The sequence below is a fragment of the Oncorhynchus clarkii genome, chromosome 1 (genome assembly GCF_045791955.1).
Source record: "Oncorhynchus clarkii lewisi isolate Uvic-CL-2024 chromosome 1, UVic_Ocla_1.0, whole genome shotgun sequence".
NCBI lineage: Eukaryota > Metazoa > Chordata > Actinopteri > Salmoniformes > Salmonidae > Oncorhynchus > Oncorhynchus clarkii.
The window spans coordinates 56,841,506-56,859,407 of NC_092147.1; the positions used below are offsets into that span (position 1 = coordinate 56,841,506).

Genomic DNA, 17,902 nt, shown 5'->3' on the forward strand with positions numbered 1-17,902 from the left:
CTTTGAAATTCTGGCTGCCTTGTTATCCCATAGAAATGGAGTTACTATTGAATGCAGTTTCTTAAAATAGCTTTGTGGTATGAAATTGGGTAGACATTGGAAGAGGTAGAGAAACCTGGGTAGGACAACCATTTTAATAGCGTTTATACGACCAATCAAGGAGATAGGCAGAGTCTTCCAAAAATCTATATTTTGTTTAAGCTGATATATTTTCATGTCCCAATTCGCTTTCAATAGCTGATCAAGGTCTCTTGTCACTACAATGCCAAGGCTTGTGAACGTCCATCACTGTTCTAAACGGGGTAGATTGCAGAAATTGCATATCCACAGGCCGTGATATTGGCATCAACTCACTTTTTTGCCAGTTTATCTTGTTGCAAGAGAAGGAGCCAAATGTGTTTATCAAGTTAAGTAAGGGTGGAATAGAAGTTTTAGGCTTGGACAAAAACAAAAGAACATCGTCTGCATATAGGGAAATTTTGTGCTGTGTGTCCTTTATTTTAACAGAAGCTATATCGGCACATGCCCGAATGCGAGTAGCAAGGGGTTCCATGGCTATAGCGAAGAGAGCAGGCGAAATAGGGCACCCCTGTCGGCACCCCTTGAACAAGCGGAATGACTGCGACATTTCTTGATTGGTTACCACGGACGCCATTGGGTGTGCATAAATAATACTTATCAATTAATAAATTCCTTTCCGAATCCGAAGTGCTCCAGAACCGACATCATATATTTCCACTCAATCCGGTCAAACGCCTTCTCTGCATCAAGAGCTATTACCACTGCCTCAACCTTATGATCGTGATACATTACGTTGAAAAGACGTCTCAAATTGTAGTGTATGTGTCGGCCCGGGATAAAACCTGTCTGGTCAGGGTGTATGATGTCAGAAATATATGTTTTCAATCGGTTTGCCAATATCTTTGTCAACACCTTGTTTTCTATGGGGAGTAACGACACGGGGCGATAAGACGACATCTCCATGGAATCCCTATCTTTTTTCAAGATCAGTGCTATTGTAGCCTCATACAGTGTTTGCGGGAGTTTGGCATTTTCTTTGGATTGTTTAAACATTCGCAACATAAGTGGAGCTAGACTGGCGCAGTACTTCTTATAGAATTCTATTACATATCCATCGGGCCCAGGGGCCTTGCTGTTTGGAAATTGTGCTATCGCTGTGTTAATTTCCTCCAAACTTATCCCTGCATCAAGTGCAGCAGCTGCCCCCCTGTCTAGTTTAGGAAGTTCACATTCAGCGAGGAAGCGTTCCATAGTTTGTGGATCAGTAGCATCGCATTTTGATTGGTATAGCTCTGAGTAAAACTGCGCAAAGCATTTATTAATATCCTGCGGATCTGTTACTATTTTACCCTTCTTGTCTTTTATTTTGTGAATAGCTCTAGATGCCTGTACATGCCTTAGCTGTCTTGCTAATCATTTATGTGGTTTGTCACCCAGTTCAAAATAACTTTGTTGCGTTCTAGCAAGTAAAGAGCCCACCCGTTTCGAAAGGATGGTATTGTATTCATATTTTAACTTTGTGATCTTCTCAAGGACTGTATACGAGGAATTCGTCCTAACGTTCCCCTAACTCTCTTTCAATTTATCTTAGCCTAGTATTGGCGCGTTTCTTCCTCTCTGATGTATAAGAAATAATGTAACCTCTAATCACAGCCTTTAGAGATTCCCAAAGGGTGGAGTCGTCAACAGCCCCCGTGTCGTTAGTTCCGAGGAAAAAGGCAATCTGCTCCTTCAAATACTGACAAAAAGCCTCATCTTTCAGCAGGTATGCGTCTAAGCGCCACGGTCGCCGACCTGTCGACATATTGTCGAGTTTCAGCACCATGAACACAGGAGAGTGGTCCGTAATTAGAATAGGGTGATAGGTAACCGACTCAGCCGCTGAGATTAGTTTGGAGTCCAACAAAAAAGTCAATTCTGGAATATGATTTATGAACTGATGAAAAGAAAGAGTAATCCCTGTCTGTTGGGTGCGTCAGTCTCCAAATATCGACAACGTTAAGGTTTGTCATCAATGTATTTAGACAGACACTGGCATTTGATTGTTGAAGTGACCTTGATAGCTGTTTATCTAAAAGAGGATCTAACGTACAGTTAAAGTCCCCTCCAACAATAACACTTGTATCCGAGATATTTGGTATGTCCTTAAATAGCCTTTGAAAAAATAATGGATCATCGAAATTGGGTCCATATAAATTGACCAAGGTTACTGGTTTTGAATTCAGTGTACCAGCCACAATAATATACCGACCATTAGGATCTGAAATCGAGGATGAGTAAACAAACTGAATGTTTTTCCTTATCAGGATTGCTACCCCTCTCGCTTTTGCATCAAAGTTAGACTGGTATATCTGACCGATCCAGCCGACTCGTAGCTTGGCCTGAGCGGAGCGTTTAATATGAGTTTCTTGAAGAAACACTATGTCAGCACCCAGTGATTTAAGATGAGAGAAAACCTTAGCTCGTTTCACCACATGCCCTAAGCCGTTACAGTTCCAGCTGACTATCTTTATTCCACCTGGTCTACTCTGTGCTCTGTCACTATGTGGCATTTCTTATTTTAGAGCAAATTGTTGCTGTCATACAAAACTCAGAAGAAATACGTCCCGCCGTGCGGGAGCTTGTCATGCCACCTGTACTAATAATAAACGTGAACATAAAACACATACCCCATCCCCCCTCCCGTCCCTTTACTGAGTGACTTCCCCAAACGAAGCACTCCTTGGCTAACACACAAACTTTAGGGTGTCTAGACATACAGCTTGAACTAACTCGTGGTCTATAGATGCTCTGCATATACGCTAATATTAAATAACACTTAACACTTAACTCTCACGTTAGGGGGTGAGTGGCGCTAAAACATGATGTGCCAAACAATGCTATATTAGCCACAACATCTCACCAATCATAAGTCCCAAATTCTGATCTTCTAATCGAAAAGACATAGTCCGGAAATCCAAACACATTCCTGGCCTGTATTTGGTCATTTAGCCGGCTGACAGAGCCGTTCTGTATCCTCAGCCAGGGAGCTTGCTTGTCAAGAACAGATCGGCCTCTTTTGGGTTGTCAAACATACGTGTTGATCCTTCGACTGTCACCTTAAACCGGGCTGGGAAGAGGAATCCATATCGGATGTTGGCCGCCCTGCATTTGTTGCGTACCTCAAACTCTTTCCGTTGGTTCCTCACCTCCAAGGTAAGATCTGGGTAGAAAGACACCCTGGCTCCGTTGAATTTAAGGGGGAACTTTTGACTAGCCAGCTTGAGGATGAGATCCCTGGTCTGGGGATAGTGCAGCCGTACAATGAATGGCCTTGGTGGCCCGCCCTTGGCCGGCTTCGTTGCCTGAGATCTGTGTGCGTGGTCGATCAGGGTGGCCGTTTTGAAGTGTTCGCTCCCCAGCAGGGCCGGTATCAGCTCCGAGACAAATTCAGTGGGTTTCCCTTTCTCAGTGTCCTCCTGGATGCCACATATTCGGATGTTCTGGCATCTTGAATGCGACTCAAGCATTTCCAGTCGGGCTTTCAGGGTTTTGTCGTCATTTTTGAAAGTTGCGCACTGTTTCTCTATGTCCTGTAGCCTGGCCTCGTGATCGACTGTCGTCTGCTCAACCTCATGCACCCTTCTGAGTTGCCTTCACAGTTTCGGCCAAAGTCCCAATACTCTGAGATATCAGCCAACCTTGTGTGCACCTTCTTGCTTAGTGAGTTTATGGCAGCCAGTATGTCACTTTGCGTAGGCTCTGTGGGGGACTCTTGGAAGCTAGCCTCTTCAGCTAACTCCTCGTGGGTTGGCGACGTTGAAATTGGTTCGCTGTCTATCTCATTCAAATGATCTCCCTTTTCTGGTGCCTTTTCCCTTGGTCATATTTGTTTGAAGATATAGGTCGTGAGAGGTTAAGATAAATACTAATTTGTTTCAAAATGGAGCGGAGCTCTAGCAAAGCACGTCTACTCCATAGCACGCTCTCTAGCGCCCCCCCCCCCCCCCCCCCCCCTTTGGCAGTTCTATCTTGGCGGAAAATGTTATAGTTAGGGATGGAAATTTCAGGATTTTTTGGTGGTTTTCCTAAGCCAGGAATCAAACACGGCTAAGACACCCGGGTTGGCAGAATGTGCTAAAGCAGTGAATAAAGCAAATTTAGGGAGTAGGCTTCTAATGTTAACATGCATGAAACCAAGGCTTTTACGGTTACAGAAGTCAACAAATGAGAGCACCTGGGAAGTAGGAGTGGAGCTAGGCACTGCAGGTCCTGGATTAACCTCTACATCACCAGAGGAACAGAGGAGAAGTAGGATAAGGGTACGGCTAAAGGCTATAAGAACTGGCCGTCTAGCAAGTTCGGAACAGAGAGTAAAGGGAGCAGGTTTCTGGGCACGAAAGCATAGATTCAAGGCATAACGTACAGACAAAGGTATGGTAGCAAGAGTACATTGGAGGCAGATCTAGGCATTGGAGTAATGTAGAGAGAGATAGTCTCTAGAGACGTTTAAACCAGGTGATGTCATCGCATATGTGGGAGGTGGAACAACATGGTTGGTTAAGGCATATTGAGCAGGGCTATAGGCTCTGCAGTGAAATAAGACAGTGATCACTAATCAGGACAGTAATGGACAGGGCATATTGATATTAGGGAGAGGCATGCGTAGCTAAGTGATCGTTGGATCCAGTGTGTGGTTGGGCTGGCTGGGGACACGGCGATTCAGACAGTTAGCAGGCCGGTGGTAGCAGTTAGCAGGCCGGGGCTAGCAAGCTAGCATAAGGGCCTTAGAGGGACGTTGCGATGGGGAAAAGTCTGTGACATCGATAGACCAGTCGTGGAAATAGTAGGGTTCCAAGTAGCAGATGGGTCCAAGTCCAATTGGCAAAATTGGTATAGTGGTCCAAGAAACTGTCCGGTGGATCAGCTAACAGTCCAATATGCTATAGATAGCTAGCAGGCCCAGGTTAGCAGAATGGGCCTTCAGGGGACCCTTTTGGGATCCTCGGGCAGATTATGTCGGTATTCCAGTCGTGAAGGATCGGTAGGGTTCTGTGCCCCGTACCGGCAGTAGAAGGAGTAGCCCAGGAGCCCTAGTCGGGAGATGGGTCTATCTTGGGATAGCCCCAGGCTATTTGGTGCTTGCTCCGGGACGAAAACGTTATAGCCAGAAGAAGTCAACACGGGTTGCGGTTAGCTAGCTGCCATGATCCAGATGAAAGGGTTCAGAGTTTGCGGTAGGAATCTGGGGATAAGGAGAGAAAAATAGGCAGAGAGCTTTCCGAGCTAAAGGTTAGCTGACTGATAGCTGGTAGCTAGTTAGCTATCTAGCTTCAGTTGAGGTATTCCAGTTCGGAGGAAAATAGAAATACTTTAGAAAAAAAACAGATCCACACCACATTGGGTGAGGCGAGTTGCAGGAGAGTATTTTGAAGGTGAGGTTCAGGAAAAATATTAAAAAGAATGCGAAGGAAAATAAATGTATAAAAATATATATACATGGGACGAGACAAGACAAAGAAATCTTAGATACTACACTATCTATTGCATCTTAGCCGCTCTCTCACTGCTCATCCATATATTTTATATTTCTATATTCTTATCCCATTCCTTTACTAGATTGTATGTATTAGATTTTGTGGTGGAATTGTTAGATATTGCCTGTTAGATACTAAAGCACTGTTGGATCTAGAAGCATAAGCATTTCGCTACACTTCGCTACACACCATGTGTATGTGACCAATACAATTTGAACAATATTTGCACATTCTTTTTCAAAACTGTACTTTTCTATCTCAGATATTTTCTTTTCACTTTGTCCATTCTAGCACGGTTCCAGCAACTATAGTGGATGCGTAAACAGGCCAGTACATCTCAGTAGTGTGAATCAGGCATTGGGAGTAATTTATACACTTTGGAAATGTAGAAGTATGTAGAGTCAACAGGAGGGCAGGGGTACGTACCTCAAGTGGTGAGTCACAGAGAAATCTCCTGAACTGTAGAGGGACGAGCAGCCAGCGCCAAGAGAAAGAAAAGGGAGAAAAATAAACAGTAAGTTATGAGGGTCACTTAATCTCTATAGGCCACGAGTTTCAAATGAAAACCATACATTTTCCCAGTAACTGTCTCTTGTGGTGTAACACTCCCATTCCTGTGCTTATTTAGATGTAATATATCAAATGGAGAGTAAATTCAGCATGCCATAGAGAGCAAGACCTTGTTTTCACAAGAGGAAACATTTGTCTTGAGGATCATACCAGCGGCGGTCGGTGCAGTTTAAGATTATTATTATTTTTTTTAAATGAGCATGGCCTTAGTATTACAGCATATTGGATGACTGTCATTCATATTCCATTCACCCAATAACCAAGTTGACACATTCAATACCACCGTGTACACCGTTTCCTGCATCTAGCTGATCTAGGGTGTCATCATTAGTCCAAAACAAGAGTTTCTAATGGACAAATTCAGGTAGGTCCATCCCCTTTCAGTTCCGCTTGCTTCAGTTTAAGAAATGTTTTGAATTGGCGGAATGAATGCAACCCTGATCACCCACGCACACAGTTCACTTTCATAGCAGACGCAAACAAAAAGCATCATCACTTTGCTAGTTGTTTAACTCCTTCTCGCATCTACGCACACTCATCTTTTCTCTTCGCTTGTGCACAACACAACAGTTGTCTGACCAGGTGGAAAAACCTCTCCAAGCCAAACCTTCATACCATAACCGCTACACAGAGCGCTACCACATCCACCAATATTGCCCTTCCATACCTATGGTGAAAGGTGGCAGATCTACAGCGGTGTTTCTCAGACCATGAGACTTCCCAAAATGGGGTATAAATACATGTAAAAAAATATTTTTTTCCTGATCTTATACAGTGCATTCATAAAGTCAGACACCTTGACTTTTCCCACATTGTTACGTTCGTCTTATCCTAAAATTTATTAAAATATGCACAAGGTGCTCTACTACGACAATTAATTCACACATAAAACGGCCAACCGAATCGTTTCTAGTCATCTCTCCTCCTTCCAGGCTGTTTCATCTTTGAACTTATATGGTGATCGGCATTTTCATAGTATTACCACGACCACCGGCAAAACAGTTTGTCTATCAATCACCCACGTGGGTATAACCAATGAGGAGATGGGAGAGGCAGGACTTTCAGCGAGATCTGCGTCAGAAATAAAAAAGGAGTTCTATTTTAGCCCTTGGCATCGCAGACGCTCGTTGGCGCGTGCGAGCAGTGTGGGTGCAATAATTGAATAACATTGATATCTAAATGCATTTTGCGACGCTCGCACACGTGACTTGTCGGGTCTGTTCAGCATGTTACTCAGTACTTTGTTGAAGCATCTTTGGCAGCAATTACAGCTTCTAGTCGTCTTGGTTATGACGCTAAAAGCTTAGCACACCAGTATTTCGGGAGTTTCTTCCATTCCCCTCTGCAGATCCACTCAAGCTCTGTCAGGTTCGATGGGGAGGATCGCTGAACAGATTTTTCAGGTCTCTCCAGAGTAGGGTTTGCAAAGGGTCTGACATTTTCCATGGGAAGTTAAGCCCGGGAATTTTGCTTAAATGAATCACCAAAAAGTTAGCTTAAAACAGTGAACCTTTTTTTGTGGGATACACAAAGCAATCGTAGGTCTTGCGGCATATGTTGGTTAAACTATCCCCAATTCAATGGAATTGCAAACCAGTGCATTCTTCCATCACATGTACAGATGATTCTCAAGATCTTGCACACTAATGAGATGCTATTGAGCCCACTACTAAACTGCCTGAGCCAAGGACTACATGCTTTGATTGAGTTTTGATTACAATACTGGGTGGGGTGAAAATCTTTTTTGACAAGATTTTTTGTTGACTAGTAAATAGTAGCCTACAGCAAAGTGTGTTGAAATAATTTGTTAACCATTTCTGACAGTTAGTTTTTGCTACCATGTAGGTTTTAGCTTGTTTCCATACATGTTTCATTTTAAAACATTTATCTTACAAATAAGTTGTTTAATCGAACTGCTTAACTATTTATCTGTACATGGAATTGTGTGTGTGTACTAATATAAATATATATATATATATATATATATATATATATATATTTATTTTTTTATTCTTTTTTAACCTGTTATGGCTGCGATCCCTGTACATGGACCAACATCAGGGGAAATTTCAGAGTGACAACTAAAAATACAACTTCGTAACATTAAACATTCTTGAAAATGCAAGTGTCTTACACCCTTCAAAATATTAGAATCTTGGTAATCAAACTATGTTTTCCAATTTAAAATAGCTATTACAGAGAACAAATCCCATGCTTTTGTTTAAGAGCAATCAACAAACATTTTCCGCAATGACAGTTTTTACACATTCACATCTGAAGGTAAAATTATGACTTACATTCTGATATCTTGCTCTTATTTCTCTTCCTGAGGGTCCCAGTGATCAAATGAAGTGCCGTTTTCTTTGATAAAATACATTTTTATAGCCTAAATCTAAACATTTTGTAAACCGGTTGTGCCGTGAATTCCATCTCTATCATTTTTTACGGAGCATTCAACGTGATTACCCCCCCGTAAACAATCGTTTATCTAGTCATGGTTGGTTTCAGTGCATTCCTCTGGATGTTTGCAACACAGCCAAACCGTCATTGTTTTTTTTTGCGGGGAGTATTGACCGAAGTGAGCTGATTTGAAGACAAGGATCAATGACTACCTTACGCACCAATAATTTTTGCGAAGCTTCATTGATTGACTATATTTCTGCCCAATGACCACTGATCTTCTTGAAATCTAGCCAATGAGCTGAGGTAAACGCCAGTATGCAATGGTTTTGGGTTGGACCACAATTCCTTGTTTGTAATCGCACGCGCAGGGAACTCCATTCTCGCCTTGACGATCAGAGGAGTTGCTGTAAGGCTTTTTATGCGCAGCTGTATTTCGGAAAGTTGTAGTTTCAACGATTTCATTGAAGATATCCTGGCGAATTACATCATGTAAAGCGAAGTCAAACTCTAAAGTAAAAGTGAAAGTGAGACAGATTTTTTGTTTGAGGAATCTTGGAGTGTTATGATTCAAACGAACTGAGGAGCTGTTTCTGCAAGGACAGGACGTACTTCTGGACGGGTAAGTGCTAATGCCGTTTTCTGAAATATAAAAATATATATATTATGCCCTCTTGTGTTATCCATCAACATTATCTCCAGCATCCTATTATAGTACATGTGAAAGATGATACTACAACAATAAAAAACAGAAAACGTATGCTCTTTCTTCCTCTTTTCTTCCACCAGATCTACTGTGTTATATTCTCCTACATTCAATTAACATTTCCACACACTTCAGAATGTTTCCATTCAAATGATACCAAGAATATGCATATCCTTACCTCTGGGGCTGAGCTACAGGCAGTTAGATTTGGGTATGTCTTCAGGCGGAAATTGAGAACAAAGGGATGCAGCCATAACAGGTTAATTTAATCTTCATAGGAACATACCACAGGCACTATCTGATGTGCGGAGACATTTCACTGCAGCTAATATAGAAAGAAAAGCTGTGTACATTTGCAAATACTGGGCCAAATCATATGTGAAGAATGCAACAAAGACGCAGAATCATCTGGCCAAGCGCATAAATTTCCCTCAGCACTCACAACAAGCAACCTCTGACAAAAGTCCCTCTACTTCTATTCGAGGTGGAAATGATGAATCAGACACCTTATCGATAGCAAAATCTCATGGTCCTCCTGGAATCAGAAGTTTTTTTGACTCAATGGAGGAACATAGTCAGAGAAATGCTGAGGAATGTCTTGCTGGAGCTGTGTATGCAACTGGTTCACCTCTGATGTTCACAGGCAATGTGTATTGGAAGAGATTTCTGAATGTTCTTCGCCCAGAATACACGCTTCCAACCAGACATGCTTCATCTACTCATTTTCTGGATGCAGAGTTCAACAGAGTTCAAGTGAAGTTCAAGCAAATCACTGACTGTATTGCAAACATCTAGGATGGTGGTCGAATGTTCGTGGCCAAAGTATAATAAACTAAATCATCTCTACCCCTCAACCAGAATTCTACAAGAGCACAGACAACATATACACTGGTCTCTACCTTGCAGATGAGCTGAAGGCAGTCATCAATGACCTTGGACCACAGAAGGTATTTGCACTGGTGACAGACAATGCTACGAACATGAAGGCCACTTGGTCTAAAGTGGAGGAGTCCTACCCTCACATCACACCCATTGGCTGTGCTGCGCATGCATTGAATCTGCTCCTCAAGGACATCATAGCATTGAAAACAAAGGATACACTGAACAAGAGTGCAAAATATATGGTTAGGTATGTGAAGGTTTATCAAGTTATAGCAGCAATATACCTCACCAAGCAAAGTGAGAAGAATAAGAGCACCACATTGAAGCTGCCCAGCAACACCTGTTGGGGGTGGTGTTGTCATGTTTGACTGTCTCGTGGACGGGAAGGAGTCTCACCAAGAAATGGGCATATCACAGTCTGCCGATATGGACAGCCCCATCAAGAGGATCCTCCTAGATTATGAATTTTGGGACAGAGTGGTAAGCAGCCTTAAACCTATAGCAGTAGCCATTGCACAGATTGTGGGAGACAATGGCATCCTGTCTGATGTTCAAACTCTGCTAGCAGATGTAAGAGAAAAAATCTGTACTGTCCTGCCCACTTCACTGTTGCTCCAAGCAGAGGAAACTGCAATTCTGAAATGCATCAAAAAACCTGAAGACTTGTGCCTGAAGCCCATACATGCCGCAAGCGTACTTGTTGGACCCCAGGTATGCTGGAAAGAGCATCCTGTCTGGTGCAGAGATCAACAAGGCCTATGGTATCATCACTACCGTGTCTCGCCACCTTGGCCTGGATGAGGGCAAGGTTCTTGGCAGTATGGCGAAGTACACTTCCAAGCAAGGGCTTTGGGATATAGATTCAATAAGGCAGTCGTGCCAACATACAGTGCCTTGCGAAAGTATTCGGCCCCCTTGAACTTTGCGACCTTTTGCCACATTTCAGGCTTCAAACATAAAGATATAAAACTATTTTTTTGTGAAGAATCAACAACAAGTAGGACAAAATCATGAAGTGGAACGACATTTATTGGATATTTCAAACTTTTTTAACAAATCAAAAACGGAAAAATTGGGCGTGCAAAATTATTCAGCCCCCTTAAGTTAATACTTTGTAGCGCCACCTTTTGCTGCGATTACAGCTGTAAGTCGCTTGGGGTATGTCTCTATCAGTTTTGCACATCGAGAGACTGAAATTATTTCCCATTCCTCCTTGCAAAACAGCTCAAGCTCAGTGAGGTTGGATGGAGAGCATTTGTGAACAGCAGTTTTCAGTTCTTTCCACAGATTCTCGATTGGATTCAGGTCTGGACTTTGACTTGGCCATTCTAACACCTGGATCTGTTTATTTTTGAACCATTCCATTGTAGATTTTGCTTTATGTTTTGGATCATTGTCTTGTTGGAAGACAAATCTCCGTCCCAGTCTCAGGTCTTTTGCAGACTCCATCAGGTTTTCTTCCAGAATGGTCCTGTATTTGGCTCCATCCATCTTCCCATCAATTTTAACCATCTTCCCTGTCCCTGCTGAAGAAAAGCAGGCCCAAACCATGATGCTGCCACCACCATGTTTGACAGTGGGGATGGTGTGTTCAGCTGTGTTGCTTTTACGCCAAACATAACGTTTTGCATTGTTGCCAAAAAGTTCAATTTTGGTTTCATCTGACCAGAGCACCTTCTTCCACATGTTTGGTGTGTCTCCCAGGTGGCTTGTGGCAAACTTTAAACGGCACTTTTTATGGATATCTTTAAGAAATGGCTTTCTTGCCACTCTTCCATAAAGGCCAGATTTGTGCAATATACGACTTGTTGTCCTATGGACAGAGTCTCCCACCTCAGCTGTAGATCTCTGCAGTTCATCCAGAGTGATCATGGGCCTCTTGGCTGCATCTCTGATCAGTCTTCTCCTTGTATGAGCTGAAAGTTTAGAGGGACGGCCAGGTCTTGGTAGATTTGCAGTGGTCTGATACTCCTTCCATTTCAATATTATCGCTTGCACAGTGCTCATTGGGATGTTTAAAGCTTGGGAAATCTTTTTGTATCCAAATATGGCTTTAAACTTCTTCACAACAGTATCTCGGACCTGTCTGGTGTGTTCCTTGTTCTTCACGATGCTCTCTGCGCTTTTAACAGACCTCTGAGACTATCACAGTGCAGGTGCATTTATATGGAGACTTGATTACACACAGGTGGATTGTATTTATCATCATTAGTCATTTAGGTCAACATTGGATCATTCAGAGATCCTCACTGAACTTCTGGAGAGAGTTTGCTGCACTGAAAGTAAAGGGGCTGAATAATTTTGCACGCCCAATTTTTCAGTTTTTGATTTGTTAAAAAAGTTTGAAATATCCAATAAATGTCGTTCCACTTCATGATTGTGTCCCACTTGTTGTTGATTCTTCACAAAAAAATACAGTTTTATATCTTTATGTTTGAAGCCTGAAATGTGGCAAAAGGTCGCAAAGTTCAAGGGGGCCGAATACTTTCGCAAGGCACTGTATGTATATATATATATATATATATATACACACACACACACGTGGCTCAGGTAGTGCAGCTCATCCAGGATGGCACATCAATGCGAGCTGTGGCAAGAAGGTTGGCTGTGTCTGTCAGCGTAGTGTCCAGAGCATGGAGGCGCTACCAGGAGACAGGCCAGTACATCAGGAGACGTGGAGGAGGCCGTAGGAGGGCAACAACCCAGCAGCAGGACAAATACCTCCGCCTTTGTGCAAGGAGGATGTTAGAATTATTATGAATAAATGAATAAAATAATATCGCCATTTCAAATAGAACTGTAACTAAGTAAACTTATACTCTGTTTTATTATATCTGATTAACAATATGAGTTCATAAGAAGGGATTGTGTGACACGGACAAGGAGTAATTAAAGTTAATGAACACCATTCCAACTAGGAAGAAACGAATGGGTTGTGGATTAAGTAAACAGATAATGTAGTTAACCTATGGTTGAACCGACAAAACTGAGCTCTGGGGTGTTTTAGATAAGGAAGTGAGTGCATTCCTAGGTTCTGTTAATTAGACCTGTCAGCTAAGTGGTGATCGATAATGTTGGGGGGTCAAAAGTTAATTTAGTTATGTTGTGTGACCTGTGAGTATGTTAATAAGTTAGAATGAACTATTAACCTCACTTTGTCCCGGTCGAGAGGAGGGGATTCTGTTAAGCAATGAAATGACGTCATGTTATTGTATATAAACTGTTGCTCGTGGTAATAAATAAATAATACATTCTGTTACCTATTATTGAAATGGCTGGTCTCCGTCTATTTTATGCAAACAAGAATCTTACAAATTCTCATAAAATAGATTAAGGGTTTTCAATTAATGAAAACACATTGGCATAATTAAATTACAGTAACAGAGGAGCAGGAGGAGCACTGCCAGAGCCCTGCAAAATGACCTCCAGGAGGCCACAAATGTGCATGTGTTTGCTCAAACGGTCAGAAACAGACTCCATGAGGGTGGTATGAGGGCCCGACGTCCACAGGTGGGGGTTGTGCTTACAGCCCAACACCGTGCAGGATGTTTGGCGTTTGGCATTTCCCAGAGAACACTAAGATTGGCAAATTTGCCACTGGCGCCCTGTGCTCTTCACAGGTGAAAGCAGGTTCACACTGAGCACATGTCATGCAGTGTAGACATGACAGTCTGGAGACGCCGTGGAGAACGTTCTGCTGCCTGCAACATCCTCCAGCATGACCGGTTTGGCGGTGGGTCAGTCATGGTGTGGGGTGGCATTTCTTTGGGGGGGCCGCACAGCCCTCCATGTGCTCGCCAGAGGTAGCCTGACTGCCATTAGGTACCGAGATGAGATCCTCAGACCCCTTGTGAGACCATATGCTGGTGCGGTTGGCCCTGGGTTCCTCCTAATGCAAGACAATGCTAGACCTCATGTGGCTGGAGTGTGTCAGCAGTTCCTGCAAGAGGAAGGCATTGATGCTATGGACTGGCCCGCCCGTTCCCCAGACCTGAATCCAATTGAGCACATCTGGGACATCATGTCTCGCTCCATCCACCAATGCCACGTTGCACCACAGACTGTCCAGGAGTTGGCGGATGCTTTAGTCCAGGTCTGGGAGGAGATCCCTCAGGAGACCATCCGCCACCTCATCAGGAGCATGCCCAGGCGTTGTAGGGAGGTCATACAGGCATGTGAAGGCCACACACACTACTGAGCCTCATTTTGACCTGTTGCATCTCTAGGGGCGCTATTTCATTTTTGGATAAAAAACGTTCCCGTTTTAAGCGCAATATTTTGTCACGAAAAGATGCTCGACTATGCATATTCTTGACAGTTTTGGAAAGAAAACACTCTGAAGTTTCAGAATCTGCAAAGATATTGTCTGTAAGTGCCCCAGAACTCATTCTACAGGCGAAACCAAGATGAAACGTCAAACAGGAAATGAGCAGAATTTCTGAAGCTTTGTTTTCTAATGTCTCCTTATATGGCTGTGAATGCGACAGGAATAAGCTTAGACCTTCTGCCGTTTCCCCAAGATGTCGGCAGCATTGTGACGTATTTGTAGGCATATCATTGGAAGATTGACCATAAGAGACTACATTTTCCAAGTGTCCGCCTGGTGTCCTGCGTCGAAATTGGTGCGCAAAGCCAGGTGCAAGTATTTTTCCATTTGATTGAGAGGAGAAACCATGCTTCCACAAACGATATATCATCGAAGAGATATGTAAAAAACACCTTGAGGATTGATTCTAAACAACGTTTGCCATGTTTTCAGTCGATATTATGGAGTTCATTTGGAAAAAAGTTCGCGTTTTGAGGACTGAATTTTCAGGTTTTTTTGGTAGCCAAATGTGATGTACAAAACGGAGCTATTTCTAATACACAAAGAATCTTTTTGGAAAAACTGAGCATTTGCTATTTAACTGAGTCTCCTCATTGAAAACATCCGAAGTTCTTCAAACGTAAATGATTTTATTTGAAGGCTTTCATGTTTTTGTTGAAATGTTGCGTGCTGGATGCTAACGCTAATGCTAACGCTAAATGCTACGCTAGCTAGCTACTTTTACACAAATTATTGTTTTCCTATGGTTGAGAAGCATATTTTGAAAATCTGAGATGACAGTGTTGTTTATAAAAGGCTAAGCTTGAGAGATGGCATATTTATTTCATTTCATTTGCGATTTTCATGAATAGTTAACGTTGCGTTATGGTAATGAACTTGAGTCTGTATTCACGATCCCGGATCCGGGATGGGGAGATCAGAAAGGTTGGACATTACATCAAAGTTGGATCAGCCCGTAGTGTGGTTTTCCACTTTAATTTTGAGTGTGACTCCAAATCCAGTCCTCCATGGGTTGATAAATTTGATTTCCATTGATAATTTTTGTGTGATTTTGTTGTCAGCACATTCAACTATGTAAAGAAAAAAGTATTTAATAAGAATATTTCATTCAGATCTAGGATGTGTTAATTTAGTGTTCCCTTTATTTTTTTGAGCAGTAATGTGTGTGTGTGTGTGTGTGTGTATGTGTGTGTATGTGTGTGTATGTGTGTGTATATATATATATATATATACACATATATATATATACACATATATATATATACACACACACACACACACACACACATTACATTCAGAGGTGGAAATATATGGGAATTAATGGTATATATATATATATATATAAATAAATAAATAAAACGTAAAAAACATTTAAATGGTATATTAATTTGCATACATTACCATTAATTCCCATATATTTCCACCTCTGAATACTCCCCCAAAATGTGCAACCCTACTCCAAAGATATTCGATCGGGATCAAGTCCGTGCTCTGGCTGGGGGCTGATCAAGGACATTCAGAGACTCCTGCGTTGTCTTGGCTGTGTGCTTAGGGTCGTTGTCTTGTTGGAAGGTGAACCTTCAACCCAGTCTGAGGTCCTGAGCGCTCTGGAGCAGGTTAACATCAAGGATCTCTGTACTTTGCTCCGTTCATCTTTCCCCTCGATCCTGACTGGTCTCCCAGTCCCTGCCGCTGAAAAACATCCTACGGTATGATGCTGCCACCACCATGCTTCACCGTAGGGATGGTGCCAGGTTTCCGTCAGACGTGACGCTTGGCATTCAGGCCAAATAGTTCAATCTTGGTTTCATCAGGTCAGAGTCCTTTAGATGCCTTTTGGCAAATGCCAAGCGGGCTGTCATGTGCCTTTTACTGAGGAGCTTCCATCTGGCCTGATTGGTGGAGTGCTGCAGAGATGGTTCTCGGGAAACTCTAGAGCTCTGTCAGAGTGACCATCGGGTCCTTGTTCACCTCCCTGATCAAGGCCATTCTCCCACGATTGCTTAGTTTTCCCAGGCTGCCAGCTCCAGGAAGAGTCTTGGTGGTTCCAAACTTGTTCCATTTAAGAATGGAGGCCAGTGTGTACTTGGGGACCTTCTACGCTGCAGTAATGTTTCGGTACCCATCCCCAGAACTATGCCTCGACACAATCCTGTCTCGGTTTTTGCACGGTCAACTGTGGGACCTTATATAGACAGATGTGTGCCTTTCCAAATCATGTCGGGCGGCAGGTAGCCTAGTGGTTAGAGCATTGGGCCAGTAACCGAAAGGTTGCTAGATCGAATCAACAAGCTGACAAGGTAAAAATCTGTCGTTCGGCTCCTGAACAAGCTACTGTTCCTAGGCCATCATTGTAAATAAGAATTTGTTCTTAACTGACTTGCCTAGTTAAATAAAGGTTCAATAAAATAATGTTCCATCAATTGAATTTACCACAGGTGCACTCCAATCAACTTGTAGAAACGGATCAAGGATGATCAACAGAAACAGGATGCACTTTAAGCTCAATTTTGAGTCTCATAGCAAATTGTCTAAATACCTGTTTTCGCTTTGTAATTATGTGGTAGTGTGTCTATATTGAGGATTTTTTAAATGTATTTAATCAATTTTAAAATAAGATGTAGATAAGTCAAGGGGTCTGAATACTTTTGGAATGCACTGTACGTGTGCCATTCATCGTGTGAATGGGCAAGACAAAAGATTGAAGTGCCTTTTGAACAGGGTATGGTAGTAGGTGTCAGGTGCACCAGGTTGAATGTCAAGAACTGCAACGCTGCTGGGTTTGTCATGCTCAACAGTTACCCGTGCATCAAGAATGGTGCACTACCCAAAGGACAGCTAACTCGACAAAACTGTGGGAAGCATTGGAGTCAACATGGGCCAGAATCTCTATGGAACGTTTTTGAACCCTGTAGAGTCCATGCCCTGAAGAATCAAATAAAATTTTATTTGTCACATACACATGGTTAGCAGATGTTAATGCGAGTGTAGCGAAATGCTTGTGCTTCTAGTTCCGACAATGCAGTAATAACCAACAAGTAATCTAACTAACAATTCCAAAACTACTGACTTATACACACACAAGTGTAAGGGGATAAAGAATATGTACATAAAGATATATGAATGAGTGATGGTACAGAGCGGCATAGGCAAGATACAGTAGATGGTATCGAGTACAGTATATACATATGAGATGAGTATGTAAACAAAGTGGCATAGTTAAAGTGGCTAGTGATACATGTATTACATAAAGATGCAGTAGATGATGTAGAGTACAGTATATACGTATACATATGAGATGAATAATGTAGGGTATGTAAACATTATATTAGGTAGCATTGTTTAAAGTGGCTAGTGATATATTTTACATCATTTCCCATCAATTCCCATTATTAAAGTGGCTGGAGTTGAGTCAGTGCGTTGGCAGCAGCCACTCAATGTTAGTGGTGGCTGTTTAACAGTCTGATGGCCTTGAGATAG

General features: G+C 42.4%; 1 protein-coding gene across 3 annotated transcripts in view; it reads right to left on the reverse strand.

Moving 5' to 3' along the window:
• Positions 1–17,902, reverse strand: part of LOC139409522 (arginyl-tRNA--protein transferase 1) — a 189,475-nt gene that overhangs the window by 89,061 nt on the left and 82,512 nt on the right. For 2 of the 3 annotated variants that reach the window (XM_071154808.1, XM_071154797.1), the window contains exon 8: positions 5,964–5,996. The exons of the other annotated variant lie outside the window; for it this stretch is intronic. In XM_071154808.1, the coding sequence (XP_071010909.1) occupies positions 5,964–5,996 (33 nt within the window). The remainder of the gene's footprint in view (positions 1–5,963; positions 5,997–17,902) is intronic. 3 annotated transcript variants of the gene reach the window in all.